The 25153-nt window shown below is 41.4% G+C and overlaps 1 protein-coding gene across 2 annotated transcripts in view; it reads left to right on the forward strand.

The window, feature by feature from the left end:
- The window catches only part of TRIM37 (tripartite motif containing 37), a 183709-nt gene that overhangs the window by 25506 nt on the left and 133050 nt on the right, over positions 1-25153 (forward strand). For both annotated transcript variants that reach the window (XM_053567795.1, XM_053567797.1), the window contains exons 7-8: positions 2066-2189; positions 19591-19658. In XM_053567795.1, coding sequence (XP_053423770.1) covers positions 2066-2189; positions 19591-19658 — 192 coding nt within the window. The remainder of the gene's footprint in view (positions 1-2065; positions 2190-19590; positions 19659-25153) is intronic.

The following is a 25153-nucleotide window of genomic DNA, read 5'->3' on the forward strand; positions in this document are numbered from 1 at the left end:
GAGTGCTGGGATTACAGGCATGAGCCACTGTGCTTGGCCCTTACTGTACTTTTCCCCATAAATATTATGGTATGATCATTAAGGAGAGTATTGTAGATTGAGAATCTCTCTGCATTTATTTATGTATGTATTTGAAACAGAGTCTCACTATGTCGCCCTCAGTAGAGCGCTGTGGTGTCACAGCTCACAGTAACTTCAAACTCTTGGGCTTAAGTGATTCTCTTGCCTCAGCCTCCCAAGTAGCTGGGACTACAGGCGCTCGTCACAAGGCCTGGCTATTTTTGTTGTTATTGTTGTTGTTGTTGTTGCAGTTGTCATTGTTGTTTACCAGGCCCAGGCTGGATTTGAACCCGCCAGCCCTGGTGTATGTGGCCAGTGCCCTACTCACTGAACTATGGGTGCCACCACTCTGCTTTTATTTATATAATAATAGAAAGTAGAAATACATCTTTTCTTTTTTTTTGAGACAGTCTCACTTTGTCACCCTCTGTAGAGTGCTGTGAGGTCGTAGCTCAGAGCAACTTCAAGTGATTCTCTTTCCTCAGCTGGGACTATAGGCACCCACCACAACGCCTGACTATTTTTAGGGATGAGGTCTCACTCTGGTTCAGGCTGGTCTCGAACCTGTGAGGTCAGGTAAACCACCTGCCTCAGCCTTGTGGAGTGCTAGGATTACAGGTGTGAGACACCATGGCGGGCCACATCTTTTTATTTTCTATGGTAGGCCAGTTTGAAATCTAGTACTTACACTACTCTGCAAACTTAGAAAACCCTGTTTTTTTGTTTTTGTATTTAGTTCTGGAAACAAAAATTGTTTTGTCAACTGGAGTAGATACTAGTGTTTTAACATTTTTTCATTTGTTTTAGGAGTTTTTAGTATGTGAAGTGGCTTTGTTAGTTTTTGAAAAGCAGTTTCCTATTGAGGGTGATTTAGATTCAAATACGTGTTGTGTGTATATTACCTAAATCATTCTTTTGGTTATTATAAATCTTTCTGTTTAACTTTTAAAAATACCATAATTTGGTATGCCTTGTTTATGTTTAATAATCTTTTAAAACTGATTCAGGATCTCTACTAAAAATAGAAAAACTGAGACAAGAGAATTGTTTGAGCCCAAATAGTTGGAGGTTACTATGACCTATGATGCCATATCAAAAAAATAAATAAAATGATTCAGTTCAATGCACAGAATTTTTTTTTTTTTTTGTAGGGACAGAGTCTCAGAGTCTCACACCCTCGGTAGAGTGCTGTGGCCTCACACAGCTCACAGCAACCTCCAACTCCTGGGCTTAAGCGATTCTCTTGCCTCAGCCTCCCAAGTAGCTGGGACTACAGGCACCTGCCAGAATGCCCGGCTATTTTTTGGTTGCAGTTTGGCCGGGGCTGGGTTTGAACCCACCACCCTCGGTATATGGGGCCGGCGCCTTACCGACTGAGCCACAGGCGCTGCCCAATGCACAGAATTTTTTAAAGCCGTAATTTAGTTTATGCTTTATCGGCGACTTAAATATAGTGTTATAACTTACGGTTTTTAAAGAGGGAATCAAATGACTTTAATTTCAGTTTGGGTATGATGGCTCACAACTTTAATCTTAGCACATTGGGAGACTGAGGCAAAAGGACTGCTTGAGGCCAGGAGTTCGAAACCACCTAGATAACAGTGATAGCCCTGTCTCTACAAGAAAATTGGACCAAAAAGAGGGGGCGGGGGGCGTGCTGGGCAAGGTTGCTCACACCTGTAATCCTAGCACTTTGGGAGATAAAGCTGGGGTAGGTCCTTTGAGCTCTGGTGTTCAAAACTAGCCTAAGCAAGAGCAAGACCTTGTCTCTACTAAAAATAGAAATTAGCTGGGTGTTGTGGCAGATACCTATAGTTCCAGCTACTTGGGAGCTGAGACAGGAGGATCGCTGGAACCTACGAGTTTGCGGTTACTATGAGCTGGGCTGATGGTACTCCACCCCTCCTTTCAAAAAGAATAATTGTAGTGATTGCATTAATGTCTCTCTTTGCTTGTGTTTTTACAATTCTCCAGTTAAAGTTATTCTTACCTGTTTATCTTCTAGGAAAGAAATGTAGAAGCTGTAAGAAATGCAAAAGATGAACGTGTTCGGGAAATTAGGAATGCAGTGGAGATGATGATAGCACGGTTAGACACTCAGCTGAAGAATAAGCTTATAACACTGATGGGTGAGTGTTTTGTATGCTATTGGGACACCTAGTGCTTTATTCGGTGAGGTTCAGTCTTTGAAGAGTAGTTGATGAGCTGTTATAGGCTAGGAAGGAATCTTCAGATTTTAGATTATCTCACATCATTACAATCTGGACAGATTAAAAATGATTGGAGAGAAAAGTTTTCATAGCCATTGGGAGGAATCGTTCTTGGGGGTGGTGATGAATCTCAGTATATTGCTCAGGCTTATCTCAAACTCCTGGGCTCAAGTGATCCTCCTGCCTCAGCTTTCCTAGTAGCTGGTTTACAGGTGCATGTTACTACATTCAGTGTTAAATGTAAGAATCTTAATGCCCAATGGACCTCATTTTTAGGTAGCATTTTTTCCAATCTGATCAAAATTGCCACCACTCTTTTTCTTTTTTTTTTTTTTTTTTGAGACAGAGTCTCACTATGTTGCCCTTGGTAGAGTGCTGTCACATCACAGCTCACAGCAACTTCAAACTCTTGGGTGTAAGAGATTCTCCTGCCTCAGCTTCCCAAGTAGCTGGGACTACAGGCGCCTACCACAACACCCAGCTATTTTTTTTGTTGTAGTTGTCATTGTTGTTTTATCAGGCCCGGGCCGGGTTTGAACCCGCCAGTCCTGATGTATGTGGCTGGCACCCTAACCACTGAGCTATGGGCACCAAGCTAAATGTCCCATTTCCTTTAGTACAATAGCAGTCAACACAGAAAAGACATCTGTGACCTTATGTAGGGGATTTTTCTGTACTAACAATCAGTTCTGCAGCAGACAACAGCAGGGTGTTCTGTAATTCAATTCTGATGCTACCTAGAGATAACGTTAGAGCCCACGGGGTTGAGGGCTTAACCCCCAAGACTGATATCTCTCCCCAGATATAAATAACAAATCTGGGCCTCTGGAACTTCTGATAGACTGGCTTCAAGTAAAGGTTCTCACAACCCTCTCTTTGAGTTCAATTAATTTGCTTGAGTAGCTCATAGAACTCTGAGCAACACTTACGTTTGCCAGTTTTTTGATCCTTATACCACCATACTCCTCCCTGGGCAACAATTGTATGATTATAGCAGCATGCTCCCCCAATTAACCAGAAAAATTAAGGAAAATCTAGTGGGAGCATTTCTTTAGTCCTACTCATGTTGAGTGTGACTCGTGAAGGTGTGTAAAACTAGTCCTTTATGCTTTTATGTCCCCCTGTTTTAGACAACCAGCATTCTAATTGCCCTTTCTGGTTCTCTGTCAAACTCTTATTCTGAGTAGGGTATGTCTTTGCCTATTGCTGGACATTATGGACTGTACAGTGTGGTTTTGGTCTGAAGAAATGATGTGTTTTGTTTTTTTTTTTTTGAGACAGTTTCACTTTGTCACCCTTAGTAGAGTGCTGTTGGCATCATAGCTCACAGCAGCTTCAAACTCTTGGGCTCAAATGGTTCTCTTGCCTCAGTTTCCCCAGTAGCTGGAACTACAGGCACCCACCAGAATGCCCGGGTATTTTTATAGATAGGGTCTTGCTCTGGCTCAGGCTGGTCTTGAACCTGTGAGCTCAGGCAAACCACGTGCCTCAGCCTCCCACAGTGCTAGGATTACAGGCGTGAACCACCATGCCCAGCCAAAAAATGACAATCTTACTGGCATAATGTGCCTAAGAGGGTGCATAAGGAACATATCTAAATTCAGACTATATCCACTCATTTCATGACCACACCAAGAGAGCACCTGAATGTTTCTCAATTCCAAACTCATCTTCAGAACCTGGAAGGCTGCTCTTCTTTTCTGAGATAAATCTCATTCTGTTGCCCCAGGCTAGAGTGCCATGGTCTCATCCTACCTCACAGTAATTTCAAACTCCTGGGTTCAGGCAATCCTGCCTCAGTCTCCCAGGTAGTTTAGAGTACAGGCACCTGCCACAATGCCCAGCTCATTTCATCTTTTGATAGAAAGATGGGGGTCACTCTTGCTCAGGTAGGTTTTAAACTCCGGAGCCTAAGGGATCTACTGACCTCGGCCTCCCAGAGTTTTAGGATTACAGGTATGAGCCACTGTGCCCGGCTGAAGGCTGCTAGTTATTTATTTATTTATTTTTTTGAGACAGAGTTTTACTTTGTCGTCCTAGGTAGGGTACAGTGGCATCATAGCTCACAGCAACCTCAAACTCTTGGGCTCAAGCGATTCTTTTGTAGTAGCTGGGACTACAGGCGCTTCCTGAGTAGCTGGGACTATAGGCGCCTACTACTATAGCACTGACCTGTTTTTAGAGATAGGATATCACTCTTGCTCAGCCTGGTCTCGAACTCCTGAGCTCAAGCAATTCACCTGCCTCAGCCTCCCAGAGTGCTAAGATTTTAGATGTGAGCCACTGTGCCCACCCAGAAGGCTGCTCTTCTGATGGGCATCCACATGTCCTAGTTCAATGTACCTCTCAGATTTCCATAGGGCTGTGTCCTATATGGCCATCCTTTTAATAAGCCAGGTTTTGATTACCCTTTTGCTTCAGTATATGGTCTGGTATTGGTTATTGGTTGTGAGTCAGTAAAAACTCAAACACGGGCTTTTGCCACTGTTCAGTTATTTCAGCAGTGTTACAAAAATATCATGTAATTCAGCTCACCAAACCAATTTGTTTTCACCTTTTTTTAGTTAGAGTGGCAGCCTGCCAAACCAGAATGCTGTTCATTCACCTTGAAATTGCCATTCAAAAACCAATTAGTTCTTGGTCAGTCAGTTGGGAGCTGTTTAGTGGGCACTGTAGAATCCTGTAGCTGCTGGATATAACACAGTCCCAGAGTCAGTTCTAGGGAAAAGAGGCTCCCTGAGAATAGGTATTCTCTCCTTGTATTCCCAGGTAACATTATCCCTATATAAACCATTTCCGTTTTATTATGGAACTCTTCTGGGTACTCCTGTCCTCATTAGAGTGCTTCTCTGACATCACCCAAGACATCATGGTTATTCAGGTTTAAAGATTATTTTATGTCCTTCAGTCATAGGGATAGCTTCAATTAATGTCCCGTAACAAGGTAGTAAATATACTTCAAATGGAAATTCTCTAGTCTGAAGTCCCAATAGTTGTCACTGGGAGATGCTAATAGGTTTTTGCCATTAGCCCTCATAAACTCTCCCATGAGGGCTATCAAATGGAGAATTTGTCCGTATCAGTACTCTAGCCTCTTTTCTGCACTGTGTGAGCTCTGGCAATTCTACTGGTTACCATTTAGCATGTCCAGTTAATATTGCTTGAAGGGTGGATTTACTTGCCTTTTGTTTTACAGTACTATGTGGGGGAAACATTCCCCAGTCAGATAAAAGAATTACAACTTCTTTATATATAAAGTGTGTTTAAATATTCCAACTTTCATAATCATATCATCATTTAGGTTGATTTTTTTTTTTTGCTTCTAGTCTCAGGAACTTGCCTACTCCCAGACCATTTTACTTTCTCTCATACAGAGGGCTGTAGGTTCTTTTTTTTTAATTGTTTGTGATTCACTGAGGATTTGCAAAGAATAAGGTTACACCGATAGTCTTTGTTAGGTAAAATCCCTCCTGTGATTGTGTCCTGCCCCCAAGAGGTGTGCCATACATGGTGACCTCCCATCCCGCTCCCTCATTCCCCTACCCTCCACCTGTATTAGATCGTCTACTGTCTTCATATTAGAATTGAATACATTGGATTCTTGCTTTTCCATTTTTGTGATACAACTCAATCCAGGTTAATACCAAAGATGTAAAGTCTCCATCTTTTTTAGTTGCTTAATTGTATTCCATGGTATTCATATAACACAGCTTGTTAATCCATTCCTGGTTTGGTGGCCATTTAGGTTGTTTCCACATTTTCCTCAATAAATTGAGCTGTGATAGTCTAGTGCAAATATCCTCATAATAAAAGGATCTTTTGGGCGGCGCCTGTGGCTCAGTCGGTAAGGTGCTGGCCCCATATACCGAGGGTGGCATATACCGGTAAGGTGCCGGCCCCATATACCGGCAGTTTGGCCGGGTGTTGTGGCGGGTGCCTGTAGTCCCAGCTGCTCGGGAGGCTGAGGCAAGAGAATCGCTTAAGCCCAGGAGTTGGAGGTTGCTGTGAGCTGTGTGAGGCCCCGGCACTCTACAGAGGGCCATAAAGTGAGACTCTGTCTCTACAAAAAAAAAAAAAAATAAAAGGATCTTTTTTCTTCTGAGTAGATACCTAGGAATGGGATTCCAGAATCAAATGGGAGGTCTAATTTGAATTTTTTGAGGATTCTCCATACTTCCTTCAAAAAAAGGTTGTATGAGTTTGCAGTCCCACCAGCAGTGTAAAAGGCTGTGGGTTCCTATCCAGGGTCCCTGGTCTTTTTTCAGTCTTTACCTTGATTACCTCAATTATTGCCCTGAGCAATCAATTGTTGGTCAGCTTGGCCACTGTAATCTCTCTTTGCCAGTTTTTTATTTATTATTTTTTTTGAGGCAGTATTTTTTCTGTCACCTCAGCTAGAGTGCAATGGTATTATCATAGCTCACTGCAACGTCAAACTCCTGGGCTCAAGTGATCCTTCTTCCTCAGCCTTCTGAGTAGCTTGGACTACAGGCATGAGCTACTGTACCCAACTTGTATGAGCCTCTGCTGTATTGAAGTTTCATGACTTTTTTTTCTTCTTAGTTTCAGTGCTTTATTTCTTAGTAACTATTTAAAAATTTCCCCTTCCTTGGATGAGCCCTTTGGACTTTCCCTTTTGTTTTTTCCCATTCTTGTATTCTTTTTTTTTTCTTTTGAGGCAGTCCTTTTATCGCCCTCTGTAGAGTGCTGTCGCATCACAGCTCACAGCAACCTCAAACTCTTGGGCTTACGTGATTCTCTTGCCTTAGCCTCCCAAGTAGATAGGACTACAGGCGCTCACAATGACCAGCTATTTTTTAGAGATGAGGTTTCGCTCTTGCTCAGGCTGGTCTTGAACTTTTGTGAGCTCAGACAATCTACCTGCCTCAGCCTCCCAAGTACTGGGATTACAGGCATGTGCCACCTCACAGGCTACCATTCTTGTTATTAACCTAATGTTTTTATTAAGATCTTTAACAACCATTAGGGAAAACCAAGACAGCAAATTTGATAAGGCTTTCTGAACTTACAGTTTTGTAGTAGTAAGAGTACATGAGATGCTCATGCCAAAGGAGAGCATTTTTAACTACAGCATCTGTCATGACCTAGTTAATGGGCATATTCAGTGGATCAGAATGCTGGTCATCATAAAGCCAGTCCCACATTTATTGCATACAAAAGTATCAACTGCTTCATATGGGGTGTTCTTCTGGCATTATAGGGGGAGTTGGGTATTTCCCTATTTGGGGTAAAAGGACTTTACAGTGGTTTTTACTGATTCCACCATCTTGGCTATTCCCTCAGGAATAATCTCCTGGATATAGCCATACATGATTATTCTATGGTGAGCTGTGGATCCTGCATCCACTATGCAGCATTTATAGTCTATATTAGTAATGTTTCCTCGGGAAGCTGATCATACTTACGTACAAAATGTTTCTTCACTATACCTATAGTCTCAATGGTTACTTGTTTTTTTTCTTCTCTTATATTGACTACCTTCTTGGTAATCACAGGTCTTACAGGTACTTTGTATTGTCTCTGCATAATTTTTCCATTAGTGGACCAAGCTCAGGCTCAGTAAAATATGAGGTTGGTCTAGTTGGATCTGATTCAGCATTCTCTTTCAATTTTATTGTAGCTGTCACAGGTAATAATCACCAAGGGATTGAATATTTTGCTTTTTTCTTATTAATAGTTTGCTTTTCCTTATGCATATGGTGAACCAATTCCTTGGGAGTAGGATCCACCTTTTTTTTTTTTTTTTTTTTTTGAGACAGAATCTTGCTCTGTCACCCTGGCCGAAGTGCAGTGATGTTATCATAGCTCACTGCAGTGTCAGACAGCTGGGCTCAAGTGATCCTCCTCCTTCAGCCTCCTGAGTAGCTGAGACTACAGGCACCTGCTACCATGCCTGGCTAAAGATTTCTAATTTTAGTAGAGATGGGCTTTCACTCTGGCTCAGGCTGGTCTCAAACTTCTGAACTCCAGCGATTTTCCCACTTTAGCCTCCCAGAATGCTAAGATTATTGACATGAGCCACTGTGCCCAGCTGGATCTACCTCTAAATTAGTAATGAGGTATGCAGCACAGCTGCAGCTTCATAGCATTAGTGACCACTTGGTCAACCAAGAATCAAAGAAAACACAGTTGGAGAAGAGAAAGGATGAAAGAAAGGGTTGGGGAGAAAGAATCTACCAACTCTGAGTGGAAAAAACATACCCTCTCTACAAAAAAAAAAACAAAACATACCCAGAGTTTTTGTATTCTTTCAGTCAACGTACAAGACGTCTGTGACCAAATGGGAGGAATTTCTCCCCACCAATAAGTAAGTAATCACTTCTGCAGTAGACAACAGCCATGTGTCCTCTAATTCAGTTCTGACACTACTTGAAGGTAGCAGATCCCACAGGATTCAAACCTTCTGGATAGCTGAATGAGGGAATTTTACAGGAAGGTGAAGAATATCCACAGGTAGGAGAGAGTGGTGCACACTAATTCCACAGGGATAGACACCCCTATACTGAGGATATTTCAAGAACTTACTCTATGTATCTCTTCACCTGTTTGTTTATATACTTAAAAATAACTTTCATAATAAATAAATGCATATCCTTGAGTTCACTGAGCTGCTTTAACAAATTAATTGAACCCAAAGAAAGGGTTGTGGGAACCCCAACTCTAAACTGGTTGGTCAGAAGATCTGGGGGCCTGGACTTGCAAATTGTGTCTTTGCATGGTACAAGACAGACTGGGATTGAGACCTCAACCTGTGATATCTGATGCTATTTCCAGTTAGAGAGTGTAGGGACCAAGAAAAAACTTCTCTTTCATTCTCTGAAGTTTCACTGAAAAATCAGTCCAGAAAAGGAAGTTACTAGGAGAAACGGCATACAAATTTACTGATGTTCATATAGGGGAGAGCCTGGAAATGATTACTCAAACCCCCCAGTAGGATTCAGAAGCTTATATAACATCTTGAGGTTATAGAAAGAATGGGCGCTTGGATCTTGGTGAAATAGGTTTATGGTGGCATATTAGGTTATGGGAGGAAGAGGAGAGGCCTGGCTAGGAAAAGTGGTATTGTTATATAGGTCTAAACCTCACAGATAGCAGCCCACCTAGATAGTGAATGTTTCTTTAAGATCTTTAAAGTATCAAACTCTAAGTTAATCTTTCTAGATAAGGAGTAGGTAAGGCCCAGAAAACCTGTCTGCATTAATGAAGATTTTTTTCTGTAGATGCAAATTTCCCCCACAACAGGATACCTTCTGTTTTTTTCAACAGCTACCTCCAAAATTCTTCAGGGTGAGAAATTTTGATTTCCTTCCATAGTGTTGGAATTGAATTAGAGGCTACCCAGCTGGTGTTCACTGTAAGAACTAATTAATTGGTAATGGATAGAAATTCCCCACATTTGGTCATAGAAATTTTCTATGTATATTGTTGGGTGAGAGAATAGAAAAAAAAAGTTTGGCCGGGTACAGTACTCTGGGAGGCCAAGGTGGGAGGATTACTTCAAGCTCAGGAGGTCGAGACCAGCCTGAGCAAGAGGGAGACCCTGTCTCTACTAAAATTAGCAAAAGTAGCTGGATGTTGTGGATGCCTGTGGTCCCAGATACTCCTGAGGCTAAAGCAGGAAGATGACTTTAACCTAAAGTTTAACTTGAGGTTCCTGTGCTCTAGGCTGACTCTGTGGCATTCTAACCTAGGCAAAAAAGTGAAACTCTGTGTCAAAAAAACCAGAACAAAATGTTTTCTTTTACCAGTCAGATTTACCTTTGGGTTCTTCAAAAGATTCTCTCATTCTTTTTGGTGGAGGCTAGTATTGAACCCAAAATTTAAGTAAGGGTCTGATCAAATGCTGTTTGGTGGATCTTACTCTATCTAGTGTTTTCTTTTGTTTGTTTGTTTTGAGACAGAGCCTCAAGCTGTTGCCCTGGGTAGAGTGCCATGGCATCACGTCTCACAGCAACCTCTAATTCCTGGGCTCAAGTGAGTCTCCTGCCTCCGCCTCCCAAGTAGCTGGGACTATAGGCGCCCGCCACCAACACCTGGTTATTTTTTGGTTGCAGCTGTCGTTGTTTGGTGGGCCCAGGCTGGATTCAAACCTGCCAGCTCAGGTGTATGTGGCTGGTGCCTTAACCACGTGAGCCACAGGCGCCGAGCCTCTATCCTAGTGTTTTGTTGACTCAAAACCCCCTTTGTATTTTTCTTCATAGTCCAGTGTGAAATATATGTGGACTTTAACAAGTCAACAAATAATTTTTTTTTTTTTTGTAGAGACAGAGTCTCTCTTTACCGCGTTCGGTAGAGTGCCATGATGTCACAGGACTCACAGCAATCTCTAGCTCTTGGGTTTCCGCGATTTTCCTGCCTCAGCCTCCTGAGAAGCTGGGACTACAGGTGCCCGCCACAACGCCCGGCTATTTTTTGGTTGCAGTTCAGCTGGGGCTGGGTTTGAACCCGCCACCTTCCATATATGGGGCCGGCGCCCTACTCACTGAGCCACAGGTGCCACCCTGAACGAAGAATTTTTTTTTTTTTTTTTTTTTTGTAGAGACAGAGTCTCACTCCATGGCCCTTGGTAGAGTGCCATGGCATCACACAGCTCACAGCAACCTCCAACTCCTGGGCCCAAGCGATTCTCTTGCCTCAGCCTCCCGAGTAGCTGGGACCACAGGCACCCGCCACAACGCCCAGCTATTTTTTGGTTGCAGTTCAGCCGGGGCTGGGCTTGAACCCGCCACCCTCGGTATATGGGGCCGGCACCTTACCAACTGAGCCACAGGCGCCGCCCCTTTTTTTTTTTTTTTTTTTTTGGCCTGGGCTGGGTTTGAACCTGCCACCTTGGCATATGGGGCCAGCACTCTACTCCTTTGAGCCACAGGCACCGCCCTGAGTTTTTTACTGGCTTCTCTAAGGTTTTAACTTTTGACTTTATGTGAACCAAAATACTATTTTGTTATTTTATTTTTAACTTTTTAAAAATAAGATGCACATATTTTTGAGATTGGATGTTTTCTTTCTTTTTTTTTTTTAGAGACAGAGCCTTACTTTGTCACCCTTGGCAGAGTGCTGTGGCGTCATAGCTCACAGCAACCTTCAGCTCTTGGGCTTAGGTGATTCTCTCGCTTCAGACTCCCAAGTAGTTGGGACTACAGGCGCCCGCCACAATGCCCGGCTATTTTTTGGTTGCAGCTGTCATTGTTGTTTGGCGGGCCCGGGCTGGATTGCAACCCACCAGCTCAGGTGTATGTGGTTGGCATCTTAGCCACTTGAGCCACAGGTGCCAAGCCAAAAGTATAGTTCTTTTAATTTTACTAACTATGTAACTGAATGAAATAACTTCCCTTTCCCATTACTGAATTTGACCTGCTTTTAGGTGGTTTTCAAATTATTTTCCATTTTGAAAAGTTATTGTAATTTTTTATTTTCAAGATAGTTTTTAATAATTAAATAGGATACTTCCAAGGTTAGGGTATCTCGAGAATAGTTTTCATTGAAAGTTTGCTATTCTGAGGAACTTCAGACTTTTATTCATACCACAAGTTCTACCATTAATTTTTTTTTTTCTACCACTAATTTTTAAGTGAGTTATATATGGCCAGTGTCTTAAGACTGTGGGATGTGCTTTTGTAAGAAATTACCCCTGATAATAATAGATCCCAGCTAATAGTTGATTTCCACTCACATGTTTCTTTCTGCAATTAAGAGCTAATTCAGCTTTAAAAATAAAAGTTTTACCTAGTAAATGTTTATCAAAAAACACTACTCCAAATTGATGTAACTTCTAACCTCATGGGATATGCTTCTAGTTTCTCAAATTTTGTGGTTTACAGAGACAATGGTCTGATTTGGCAATCATGCCTGTCTTCTTAAAGCAGTTTTCCTTTTTTTTTTTGTTTTTTTTTTTTTTGGCCGGGGCTAGGTTTGAACCCACCACCTCCGGCATATGGGACCGGCGCCCTACTCCTTGAGCCACAGGCGCCGCCCAGCAGTTTCCTTTTTTAAAATAATAATAATGGCTGCAACAATAATGTTTTTCACCCCTCTTTTTCCAGCTTTTTTTTTTTTTTATTGTTAAATCATAGCTGTGTACATTAGTGCTGTCAAAGAGTACAAGGGGTACAATGTGCTGGTTTCATATACAATCTGAAATATTCTCATCAAACTGTTCAGTATAGCCTTCATAGCATTTTCTTAGTTATTGTATGTAGACATTTGTATTCTGCATTTAGTAAGTTTCGCCTGTACCCATTCTAAGATGCACTGTAGGTGGGGCCACACCCATTACCCTCCCTCCACCAAAACCTCCCCCCTCGCTTTCCCTTCCTTGGCCCTTTCCCCATAGTCTTGTGCTATAGTTGGGTTATAGCCTTCACGTGAAAGCTATAATTTAGCTTCACAGTAGGGCTGAGTACATTGGATACTTTTTCTTCCATTCCTGAGATACGTTGCTAAGAAGAATATGTGCCAGCTCCATCCATGTAAACATGAAAGAGGTAAAGTCTCCATCTTTCTTTAAGGCTGCATAATATTCCATGGTATACATGTACCACAATTTGCTAGTCCATTCGTGGGTTGATGGGCACTTGGGCTTCTTCCATGACTTAGCAATTATGAACTGGGCTGCAGTCAACATTCTGGTACAGATATCTTTGTTACATTGTGATTTTTGGTCTTCTGGGTATAAACCTAGTAAAGGAATTATAGGATTGAATGGCAGGTCTATTTTTAGGTCTCTAAGTATTCTCCAAACATCCTTCCAGAAGGAAGTATTAGTGTGCATTCCCACCAGCAGTGTAGAAGTGTGCCCTTTTCTCCACATCCATGCCAACATCTCTGGTTTTGGGATTTTGTTATGTGGGCTACTCTGACTGGGGTTAGGTGATATCTCAGAGTAGTTTTGATTTGCATTTCTCTGATGATTAAGGATGATGAGCTTTTTTTCATGTTTTTGTAGATCGTGCATCTGTCTTCTTTAGAGAAGTTTCTCTTCAAGTCCCTTGCCCACCTGAGATGGGATCACGTGATCTTTTCTTGCTAATACGTTTGAGTTCTCTGTGGATTCTGGTTATTAGACCTTTATCGGAGGTATAACCTGCAAATATTTTCTCCCATTCTGAGGGCTGTCTGCTTGCTTTGCTTACTATGTTCTTGGCTGTGCAGAAGCTTTTTAGTTTGATCAGGTCCCAGTAGTGTATTTTTGATACTGCTTCAACTGCCTGGGGAGTCCTCCTCATAAAATATTCACCCAGGCCGATTCCTTGAAGAGTTTTCCCTGCACTTTCTTCAAGTATTTTTATAGTTTCATGTCTTAAGTTTAAATCTTTTATCCAGTGAGAATCTATCTTAGTTAATGGTGAAAGGTGTGGGTCCAGTTTCAATCTTCTACAGCTTGCCAGCCAATTCATCCAGCACCATTTGTTAAATAGGGAATCTTTTCCCCACTGAATGTTTTTAATTGGCTTGTCAAAGATCAAATAACGGTAAGTAGCTGGATTCATCTCTTGGTTCTCTATTCTGTTTCAGACATCTATTTCTCTGTTTTTGTGTCAATACCATGCTGTTTTGATCACTATCTATTGATAGTACAGTCTCAGGTCTGGTAGCGTAATTCTTCCTGCTGTGTTTTTATTGCTGAGTAATGTTTTGGCTATTCGAGGTTTTTTCTGATTCCATATAAAACGAAGTATTATTTTTTCAAGATCTTTAAATATGACAATGGAGCTTTAATGGGAATTGCATTACAATTATATATTGCTTTGGGTAGTATAGACATTTTAACAATGTTGATTCTTCCCAGCCATGAGCATGGTATGTTTTTCCATTGGTTAACATCTTCAGCTATTTTTTTTCTTAAAGTTTCATAGTTCTCTTTGTAGAGATCTTTCATGTCCTTTGTTAGGTATACTCCCAAATATTTCATCTTCTTTGGCACTACTGTGAAAGGAATAGAGTCCTTGACTGTTTGTTTGGCTTGGTTATTGTTGGTATATATAAAGGCTACAGATTTATGGGTGTTGATTTTGTAGCCTGAGACATTGCTGTATTCCTTGATCACTTCTAAAAGTTTTGTAGTAGAATCCCTAGTGTTTTCCAGATATACGATCATATCATCTGTGAAGAGTGAAAGTTTGATCTCTTCTGACCCTATGTGGATACCCTTGATCGCCTTTTCTTCCCAAATTGCAATGGCTAAAATTTCCATTACAATGTTAAAGAGCAATGGAGATAATGGGCAACCTTGCCTGGTTCCTGATCTAAGTAGAAATGATTTCAATTTAACTCCATTCAATACGATATTGGCTGTGGGTTTGCTGTAGATGGCCTCTATTCATTTAAGAAATGAATAGAGGCCATCTATATGGAGAACACTTTGGAGTGTTCTTCCTTCTATACCAATTTTTTTAAGTGTTCTGATCATGAAGGATGCTGGATATTATCAAAAGCTTTTTCTGCATCAATTGAAAGAATCATATGGTCCTTATTTTTTAGTTTATGTGCTGAATTACATTTATAGATTTATGTATATTGAACCAGCCTTGAGACCCTGGGATAAATCCCAGTTGGTTGTGGTGTATAATTTTTTTGATGTGTTGTTGGATTCTGTTTGTTAGGATCTTATTGAGTATTTTAGCATCAATACTCATTAGTGATATTGGTCTATAATTTTCTTTTCTTGTTGGGTCTTTCCCTGGTTTGGGGATCAAGGTGATGTTTGCTTCGTAGAGTGTGTTGGGTAATATTCCTTCTTTTTCTATAGTTTGGAAGAGGTTTAGTAATATAGGTACTAGTTTTTTAAAGGTTTGGTGGAATTCTGACGTAAAGCCATCTAGTCCTGGGCTTTTCTTTTTAGGGAGATTTTGTATAGTTGATGCTATTTCAGAACTTGATATAGGCCTGTTCAACATTTCCACTTCATTCTGGCTAAGTCTTTGTAGGTGACGTACTTCCACGTATTGGTCAATTTCTTTCAGATTTTCATATTTCTGACAGTAGAGTTTCTTGTAGTATTTGTTAAGGATTTTTTGAATTTTTGAGGGATCTGTTGTTATTTCATTACCATTTCTGATTGATGAAATTAGAGATTTTACTCTTTTTTTTCCTGGTTAGGTTGGCTAAAGGTTTATCTATTTTAGTGATCTTTTCAAAAAACCAACTTTTGGATTTATTGATCTGTTGTATAATTCTTTTGTTTCCAATTTCATTTAATTCTGCTCTGATTTTGGTTATTTATTTTCTTCTGCTGAGTTTGGGGTTGGAGTGTTCTTCCTTTTTCAGTTGCTTGAGATGTCCCATTAAGTTATTAACTTCCTCTCTTTCCGTTTTCTTGAGGAAGGCTTGCAGTGCTATAAATTTCTCTTAGGACTGCCTTTGCAGTATCCCAGAGGTTCTGGTAATTCTTGTCTTGATTGTTGTTTTGTTCCAAAAATTTGGTGATTTCCTTCTTAATCTTGTCCTTAACCCATCTATCCTTGAGCATAAGGTTGTTTAGCTTCCATGTTTTTGTATGGGTATGCAGGTTCCTGTTGTTATTGAGTTCAACTTTTATTCCATGATGGTCTGAGAAGATGCAAGGAATAATTTCTGTTTTTTTAAATTTGCTGAGGTTAGATTTGTGGCCTAGGGTGCAGTCGATTTTGGAGTGTGATCTGTGGGCTGATGAGAAGAATGTGTATTCAGTTTTGTTGGGATGAAATGTTCTGTAGATGTCCGTTATGTCCAGATGTCCAAAATTTCTTTGCTGAGCTTCTTTTTGGAGGATCTATCCAGCACTGCTAAAGGGGTGTTAAAATCTCCAACTGCTGTGGAACTGGAAGAAATCAAGTTGCTCATGTCTGTTAGAGTTTCTCTTGTAAATTGAGGTGTGCTCTGGTTGAGTGCATAAATATTAATAATTGCATAATATTAATTATCTCATATTGAGTATTACCTTTAACAAGTGTCCATCCTTATCCTTCCTTATTTTGGTTGGTTTAAAGCCTAATGCATCTGCGATTAGTATTGCAATGCCTGCTTTTTTCTGCTTTCCATTTGCCTGGAGTATAGATGACCATCCCTTCATCTTGAGTCTATATTTGTCTTTTAATGTAAGATGCGATTCTTGTATGCAGCAGATATCTGGCTTGAGTTTTTGCATCCATTCAGCCAACCTGTGCCTCTTAGAGGACAATTTAAACCATTCACATTAATTGAGAATATTGATAAGCCTTTCGAGAGTCTGGTGGACATTTTTAGTCCTTTTGCGACTGTGAATGTTGGAATTTGATCAAAAATTTCTGGGTGGGTTTACTTCTGTGGTGGAGGATTACGCTGGTCATTATGGAGGATAGGTCTGAGAATATCCTGGAGAGCTGGTTTAGTTATGGCAGATTTCTTCAACATGTGAATGTCATTGAAGTATTTAATTTCTCCATCATAAATGAAACTCAGTTTAGCTGGGTACAGGATCCTGGGTTGAAAGTTATTTTGCTGTAGGAGATTAAAAGTCGATGACCATCCTTTTCTTGCTTGAAAGGTTTCATCAGAGAGATCTGCAATTATTCTAATATTCTTGCCCTTGTAGGTGATGGTTTTCTTTCGTCTGTCTGCCTTCAGAATTTTCTCCTTCATACTAACTTTGGTGAAATTGATTATGATGTATCTAGTTGATGTCTCATTTGGATTGAGTCATGCTGGAGTTCTGAAACTGTCTGCTGTCTGAATTTGAGAATCTCTTCGCATGTCTGGAAAGTTCTCCTTCATAATCTCATGCAGAAGCGACTCTGTGCCTTGTGAAGCCACTTTGTCGCTTTCGGGGATCCCTATAAGACGAATATTGGTTTTCTTCGAATTATCTCAGAGCTCTCTGAGAGAGTGATGTATTTTTGCCCTCCATTTCTCTTCATCTTTGAGAGGTTGGGTGCATTCAAAAGCTTTGTCTTCGGGCGGCTCCTGTGGCTCAGCGGGTAGGGCGCTGGTCCCATATGCCGGAGGTGGCGGGTTCAAACCCAGCCCCGGCCAAAAAAAAAAAAAAAAAAAAAAAAAAAAAAAAAAAAAAAAAGCTTTGTCTTCAATGTCAGAAATCCTTTCTTCTGCTTGGTCCATTCTGTTTCTCAGGGATTCTACTGTGTTTTTCAGATCTTTGAGGGCTGCAACTTCTTGTCTCAATGTGTCAAAATCTTTGGTCATTTGGTCTTTGAATTCATTGAATTCTTATCTTTTGGGTTGCTGCTTGGAATTCTAATTCTAATTCGATCTTATTTGCTATCCAGATTCTGAATTCGATTTCTGACATCTCAGCTATTTGTTTGTGCATGGGATCTTGTGCTGTGTCTGCCCCATTGATCCTTGGGGGAGTTGATCTACTCTGATTATTCATATTGCCAGAGTTTTTCTGTTGATTTTTGCCTCATGTTTTTCACCGTTGCCTCTGGCCGTCCTCAAAGTTGGGCAGGGATCACTCTATTATTGCTGGATCTTTGTAGGGATTGACCCTGTGTATTTCCTCTGGAGCTGCCCCAGCCAGGGAATTGTGGTTGTGGAAGCAGCTCTAGAGTGTGACACACCCAGATCCAGCAACAGGGCAGGAGGTGGTGCGCACGGTTCTGGGAGTGCCTGGCGCTCAGTGACTTTGGCACAGAGAGCCCAAGGCTCCAGCTGTTTCTGGCCGGGAGAAGGGCTCTGGGCAGCAGCAGGGAGGGCTCTGGAGGGCACGCGGCTTCCGGAGTCCCTGTCCAGATAAGTGGGCCGGTGTGCTGGCAGGGAGGGTACAGGAGGGAGGATGCAGGGTTGCGGGGCTCCCGCAGTTGCAGGTCAGGGTATGCGGAGGCCCGGCAGGTCACGGGTCGGGGCTCACAGTGCTGTTCTTATGGAGGTCCGGGCAGTGCCAAACCCAGGAGTTTGAGGTTGCTATGAGCTGTGATGCCATGGCACTCTACCCAGGCCTACAGCCTGAGGCTCCAGTGTGCCAAATCCGGTCTCACTCTACCCCTGTAAGGCAGCTCAGTCCCCGCCTTTAGGTTGCTCAGTCACTAGGTTACTAGTTCCCGCCTGATCCTTGCTCTGTGACCCTGAGGGTGGAGCTTGCTGGGGCAGTTCTCTCACAATGGCTCCCTGCGGCCCACAGGCAAACAGTATTAGCTCCGTTCGGCTTAGCAGCTCAATCTGGGGCCCTAGATAATGCCCAAAGTTTTTTGCACTCCTGCTCAAGCTCTCCCCAAGGCAGTTCAACTGAGGGCCAAGTCCACAAACACCGAAACGGTTCACAGGTAAGGCCTTTCTGGTTTGCAGTCTCACTGCTGCTTTTACTTACAGCTGCCGGCGGGATTAGGTTGATCGAACACATGCAACCACTTGACAGTTTTCCACTGTTTTTGTCCTCCTCTTGGGGTCCAGAAGTCCCTTGCTGACTCCCTGTGTCCTCAAAGGAATGATTATAGGTAGATCCCACCAGCCAGAGATGCCTGGAATCTTATTTCCCCAGACTCACCCTGCCTTGTTGCAGGGAAGCTGTTACTTGGCTGCCATCTTTCTCCACCTCCCTCTTGCCAGTTTTTTGAGACTGTTTACCTCTCTGGGCCTTCTTGTTTTTTGGTACTTAAGTGTCAAAGGACAGGCCTTTTGTTTACATTTTACATAAAGATATGGCCTACTTAGTATATCAATTTCCCCCCTCTTTTTGTTTTGAGACAGAGTCTCAATGTGTCACTCTCTGTGGAGTGCCAGGGCGTCACAGGTCACAGCAACCTCAAACTCTTCGGCTTAAGCCATTCTCATGCCTCAGCCTCCCATGTTGCTGAGACTATGGGCACCTGCCACAACACCCGACTATTGTTTGTTGCAATTGTCATTGTTTAGTTGGCCCAGGCCGGGTTCAAACCCACCGGGCTTGGTGCATGTGGCCAGCGCTGTAACCACTGTGCTATAGGCACCAAGCCATACATCCCTTTTTTAAGCTGCAATTTTAGGGAAAAATTATTTCAGCATAATTGTCTGAACAAAATTTATGATATTGCTTCTTACAAAAGAACCATGAAGAGTTAGAAAAATATTTTACTGAAAGCATATTGTCATTGTGTATTTTTTGGATTAATTTGATAGACCTAAATTGCATTTGTTCTAAATTTTAACTGGTTCAGGTTGGTTTTGAAGTTGTCTTTTCAAAGCTACTGTAATATTAAAGCACTAGGGAAATCTTTAGGGTATCTGTAATGACGAATTTCTGCCTACTTAAAATGGGATCTTTGTTGTTTAATATATTCACTGGAGGTTAATTTCTTTATTAAACCAATAATCAACCTGGGTGTTGATGTTTTGCTATTTTTTTTAACAGGTCAGAAGACATCTCTAACCCAAGAAACAGAGCTGTTGGAATCCTTACTTCAGGAGGTGGAACACCAGGTGATTAAATATTAAATGTAATGAAATTGTCTTGATTTTTTTTTTGTCCATATGCTTTAAAAGTTTTTTTGTGTGTGTGAAATCAAAAGATCTGTGGATCTAGGTATTATAATGGGAATTTCTTTAAAATAGGAATCATCCGATTTGAGAACTACATTAATAAGATTTATTTTGTCTTGGAAGAATAGAATTATTTTTACTGAGAATAGCCCATAGAAATTGTAAATTTATATACTGTATTGTGCATAATGTGTCCCCATGTTTTTTTTTTTTTTTTTTTTTGGCCGGAGCTGGGTTTGAACCCACCACGTCCAGCATATGGGACCGGCGCCCTACTCCTTGAGCCACAGGCGCTGCCCTGTCCCCATGTTTAATATGCATTTACATCTTTGGTCCAAACATTCAGGGGAAAAAGTCTTTCATTTTAATTTTTTAAAGGAGGGCAGCTCTGGCCCCTCACATCAGCTTCCTGCTCTGGCACAAGGTGTGGAGCCAGCTACTGTAGAGACTCTAGGCAGCAGGTGAAAGCGGTCCAGAGGACCTGAGTGCCTGACCTCCCCCAGCTGTCCACTCACAGCCTACCTTCATCCCCACATTCACTTATTTCCTATTCCCACCCATTTCTGTTGGTGGGAATGTAGCCATGGCTATTTCTCTGAGAACCTCTGTGCTCCTTTCTCTGGAAGATGGTGTGAGGAGCCTGCTGTAGGTTCCTAAGGGTAGATCCCTGCCCTTTCTCAGTGTCCTTGTCTATCCTGCAGCTGGCCCCATTCTGAGACCCTGGAGACACCATACTGAGGAGGGGCCATCCTTGGTGATAGCCCAGTGAAGTACTGTGTATTTACATTTCTATTTAGTGACTAGACTGTGACCTCTGTGATCTTTGCAGACTTTGGACATTTCAGTACATCAGAAAGAACGATACTAGCCTTTCTGGAACTTGCAAATCCTATAATTACCTGGGGGACTGGCTAAAATGTGACTTCTGAACCATACCTAAGTGCACTGAATCAACTCTCCAAGGGAATGACTTGAGTATCTGTTCTGTTAACAAGCATCCTAGGTGGTTCTTCCTACTGGCAAGTTTGGGAAATTATACCACCTCAACACCTTAGGAGTCTGGAAAAGTCCAAGGCTCAAAATTACAATCTTTGGTCTGAGGTACCCCCACGCATTCCTGCATTACTGCTGGGTACCCTTGCAGACAGAAACTTAACAGGGAGGGACGCCTTAGGTCACAACAGTGGACTACTACTGGAACCTGCTGTCAGGAGTCAGGTCTCAGACCCCAGCTTGGGGGTCTTCCTCCTCAGCACAGTGTCCTGGCGGCATCAGAATGGGGCCAGCTGTGGGAGAGAGCAGGCAACACCAGCTCTGGCCCCTCACACCAGCTTCCTGGGAAATAAGCTCACTGGGGTTTTTGGTACAGTATTCATTGCCATGTTCTCACCAATCAATGTACATGGGTAAGAATACTAAATGAGAGGATATGGGGAGGAGGTAGGCTCTGAGGAGACTGTTGCTGGAGATAAGATGCTCAGGTTGTCTAAACCACTTTCACTTGCTGCCTGGGCTTGCTCCCAGCTTCTCTGGAGAAGGCAGCTCCACACCTTGTTTCTTTTGTAAGAAACAAAAGAGCCAACATCATGTGGCCACTTCTGCCCTCCTTTTACCTTGGTCCCAATGCTAGCTGTCATGTTGCTGTCCGTGGTGTGATTGTTTTCAAGGTGGGAGCAGTAGCAGTGTCCAGCATGACATGGTTGGCTGAGTAGGGTGGACACTCCTGTACTGTGGTACCTGTCTGGGCAGGGAAGTAGCATCAGGAGGGTGAGATTACTGTATTCCAGTGTAATATTTTGCATATGGATATCATTATTACTTTCTAGAGTTCCACTTTAATGCATACTTGTAAGCATAAATGAGAGTTTAAAACATATAGAGACAGAATTAGTAGTACCCATGTATAATATACATTCTTATTTTTCCCTCAAAAGTTTGGGCAATGGTATACAGTATTATACATGGCAAAATATACACGGTTAAAATCTGCCCACTTGGGTGGTGCCTGTGGCTCAGTGGGTAGGGTGTCAGCCCCATATACCGAAGGTGGCAGGTTCAAGCCCAGCCCCAGCCAAACTGCAACAAAAAAGTAGCTGGGTGTTCTGCTACTCAGGAGGCTGAGGCAAGAGAATTGCTTAAGCCCAGGAGTTGGAGGTTGCTGTAAGCTGTGAACACCATGGCACTCTACCGAGGGCAATAAAGTGAGACTCTGTCTCTAAATAAATAAATAAATAAAAAATAAAATCTTGCCCCATCATTCCAACAGAAGGCTACAAGTTTAATCTCTAGAGGGGGCAAAATACTATATTACTGAAAATAACTTACATATAGTGATTCTGATCTAAAATTTTGAATTTTTACTTATCGCTAGGTACAATGGCCTCATGCCTATAATCCTAGTACTTTGGGCTGAGATGAGAGGATTGCTTGTGACTAGGAGTTTGAGACCAGCCTGAGTAAGAGTGAAACCCCATTAATACCAAAAACAGAAAAATTACGTGGGTGTGGGTGGTGTGTGCCTTAGTCCCAGCTATGATAGGCTGAGGCATAAGGATTACTTGAACCTAGGAGCTTGAGGTTGCAGTTTGCTGTGATCATGTCATTGCATTCTAGTAGCCCAGGTAACAGAGCAAGACCCTGTCTCACAACAACAATGACAACAATAGCAAAAATTACTTAATGAGGAAATAATCAAATGCCAAACAAATAGCAGACATTGTGTTGTTTGGGATACGGCAGTGAACAAAATGGCAAAAATTCTGTCTTTGTAGTATTTATATTTTAAATTTGGTATGCGTGCATATGAAGCATATAGTAAATAAGTAAATACATAGTGTTGCATAAATAATTTTATATATTTACTGCATGTCTGTCTTCATTTTCTTGGAAGAAGTCCTATAGAATTGATACTGTTTCCTTGGTAGATGTTTGATAGAATTCACTAGTGAAGCCATGTGAGCCTTGTTTTCTTAATGGAGTGGTTTTCAACTACAAATTCAGTTTCTGTAACTATTTTTTTCAAAAATACTATCTTACATGCCTTGCAATTTTTTCCTTACCCTGTGAATTCTTCCAAAGTATGTTATTTAGTTTCCAAATATTTGAAGATTTTCCTGATATTACTTTTATAAATTTTTAATTTAATTCTATACTTTGTATAGCTTGAATCAATTTTTAACTTACGTATTGCATTTTAGAATATTTTATTCTAAGAATATGGTGAGTCCTGGTTAAGTGTTCCATATGCCCTTGAATAGAATGTGTAGTCTGCCATTTTTGGGTTGATTGTTTTATGAATGTCAATAAGGTGAAGTTGATTGATGATGTTCAAATCAATAATACTCTTTGAGATTTTCTGAGTATTTGTTTTACTAAAAACAGTCAGCTCTTTGTATCCCCAGGTTTCATATAAACAGATTTAACCAACTGTCTATCAAAAATATTCTAAAAAGAAGCCCAATAATAAAAAATACAAATTTTAAAATACAGTATAACTATTTACATAGCATTTTCACCATAATTAGGTATTAATAAGCAATCTAAAAATGATTTAAAGCACAGTCAAGTCTTTTTTTTTTTTTCTTTTTTCTTTTGGCCAGGGCTGGGTTTGAACCCGCCACCTCCGGCATATGGGACCAGCGCCCTACTCCTTGAGCCACAGGCGCTGCCCCCCCCTTTTTTTTTTTGAGACAGAGTCTTAACTATGTTGCCCTCAGTAGAGTGCCGTGGTGTCATAGGTCATAGCAACCACAAATTTTAGGCTTAAGTGATTCTCTTGGCTCAATCTCCCAAGTAGCTGGGACTACAGGTGCCTACCACAACCCTGGCTATTATTTTGTTGTAGTTGATTAGCTGGCTCTGGCCGGGTTTGAACCCGCTGCCCTTGGTGTATGTGGCTGGTGCTGTAACCACCGTGCTACGGGTGCTGAGCCAGCATAGTCAAGTCTTAATGATAGGGATACATTCTGAAAAATGTATTGTTAGATAATTTCATCATTGTGTGAACGTCATGGAGTGTATTTACACAAACCTAGGCGGTGCTTAGTACTCACTAAAGTATATGGTATAGCCTAGTGTTTCCAGGTCACAAACCTGAACACTATGTTACTATACTGTATTTATTGTAGGCAATTGTAATACAGTAGCAAGTATTTTTGTATCCTTTTGGTGTGTTTGTTGGGGTCCTCAGATTTTTATTTTACCTTGATGTAACATTAATAATATAAGAAAATTAAAGATGAATCTTTTATGAACATAAATGCTAGAATCTAAATACTGGCAAGTCAAAATCAGTAAGGTACTTATGAAAACAAAATAAGATCAAATAGGAATGAAAGAATGTTTCATTATCAGAAAAATCTCTTCTTGATTGTAACTGTTATAGTCAGGGCTGGATACTAGTTAAAGTGGTAAAAATTGATTTTATTCAGGAACTCTTCTGAGGGGAATTAAGTCCTGTTCTGTTTTCTTTTATGTATCATTTGCGGCCACAAGAGGAGTACAGGAGGGCTTGAGAAAATAAAGTTCATTATCCTCACAGGTTCTAAAAATAGCAGGTACTGCATGGCATGGCACAGCACACTGAACCACTTGGGGAAGGACCAGGGTCTGCTGGGAGCGAGAGAGTGGGACAAGACAGTCACCCAGAGCTTTTGTTGGGGTTCTTACCAGGGAATGGGCAAGGCAGGTAGGTATGCTGAGTAGGTTTAGGAATGGTGGGCCTTAAACTGTAGTGTGGCCCCTAGTTGCCTGGAACCTAGTGGTGACATGATTAAGGCATGGCAATATTGCTTTCTGGGATATGTGGACTGGATAAAGGAGGTTATGGTTTTGGATTGGTTAGTTTGCATTTCAGAGGGATATTTACCATTGAGCCTTTGTTGTCTCACAATTAGTCAGGGAAAGGCAGTCTTGCCCTAGGCAGAAAGATTTTTAAGATGTCAAAACATCATAATATACAGAAAATAAAAAATGCAAACAGGATAGCAATTCAGCAGATTACTATATAAGGCAAAATCACATTAACATCTAAATTGAATAAATAGAATAATATTGAAGTTTTAAAATACCATTTAATTATTGTTTTAATTTTTTGAGAAAGAGTCTTGCTCTGTCGCCTGGGCTAGAGTTCAGTGGTAACATGATACCCCGTTTTCCTGAAAATAAGACATCCTCCGAAAATAAGACCTACTTTACAGGAAAGATAAGACGTCCCCTGAAAATAAGACCTAAAGCATCTTTGGGAGCACACCTTAATATAAGACACTGTCTTTATTTTCGGGGAAACAGGGTAGTTCACGGCAACCTTAAACTCTTGGGCTCAGGCCATCCTTTTGCCTCAGCCTCCTGAGTAGCTGGGAGTATAGTCAGAGAACAGCACAACTGGCTAATTTTTCTATTTTTTGTAGAGATGGGGGCTCACTTTGGCTCAAGCT

This window comes from Nycticebus coucang, chromosome 18 (assembly GCF_027406575.1).
Source record: "Nycticebus coucang isolate mNycCou1 chromosome 18, mNycCou1.pri, whole genome shotgun sequence".
Lineage (NCBI taxonomy): Eukaryota > Metazoa > Chordata > Mammalia > Primates > Lorisidae > Nycticebus > Nycticebus coucang.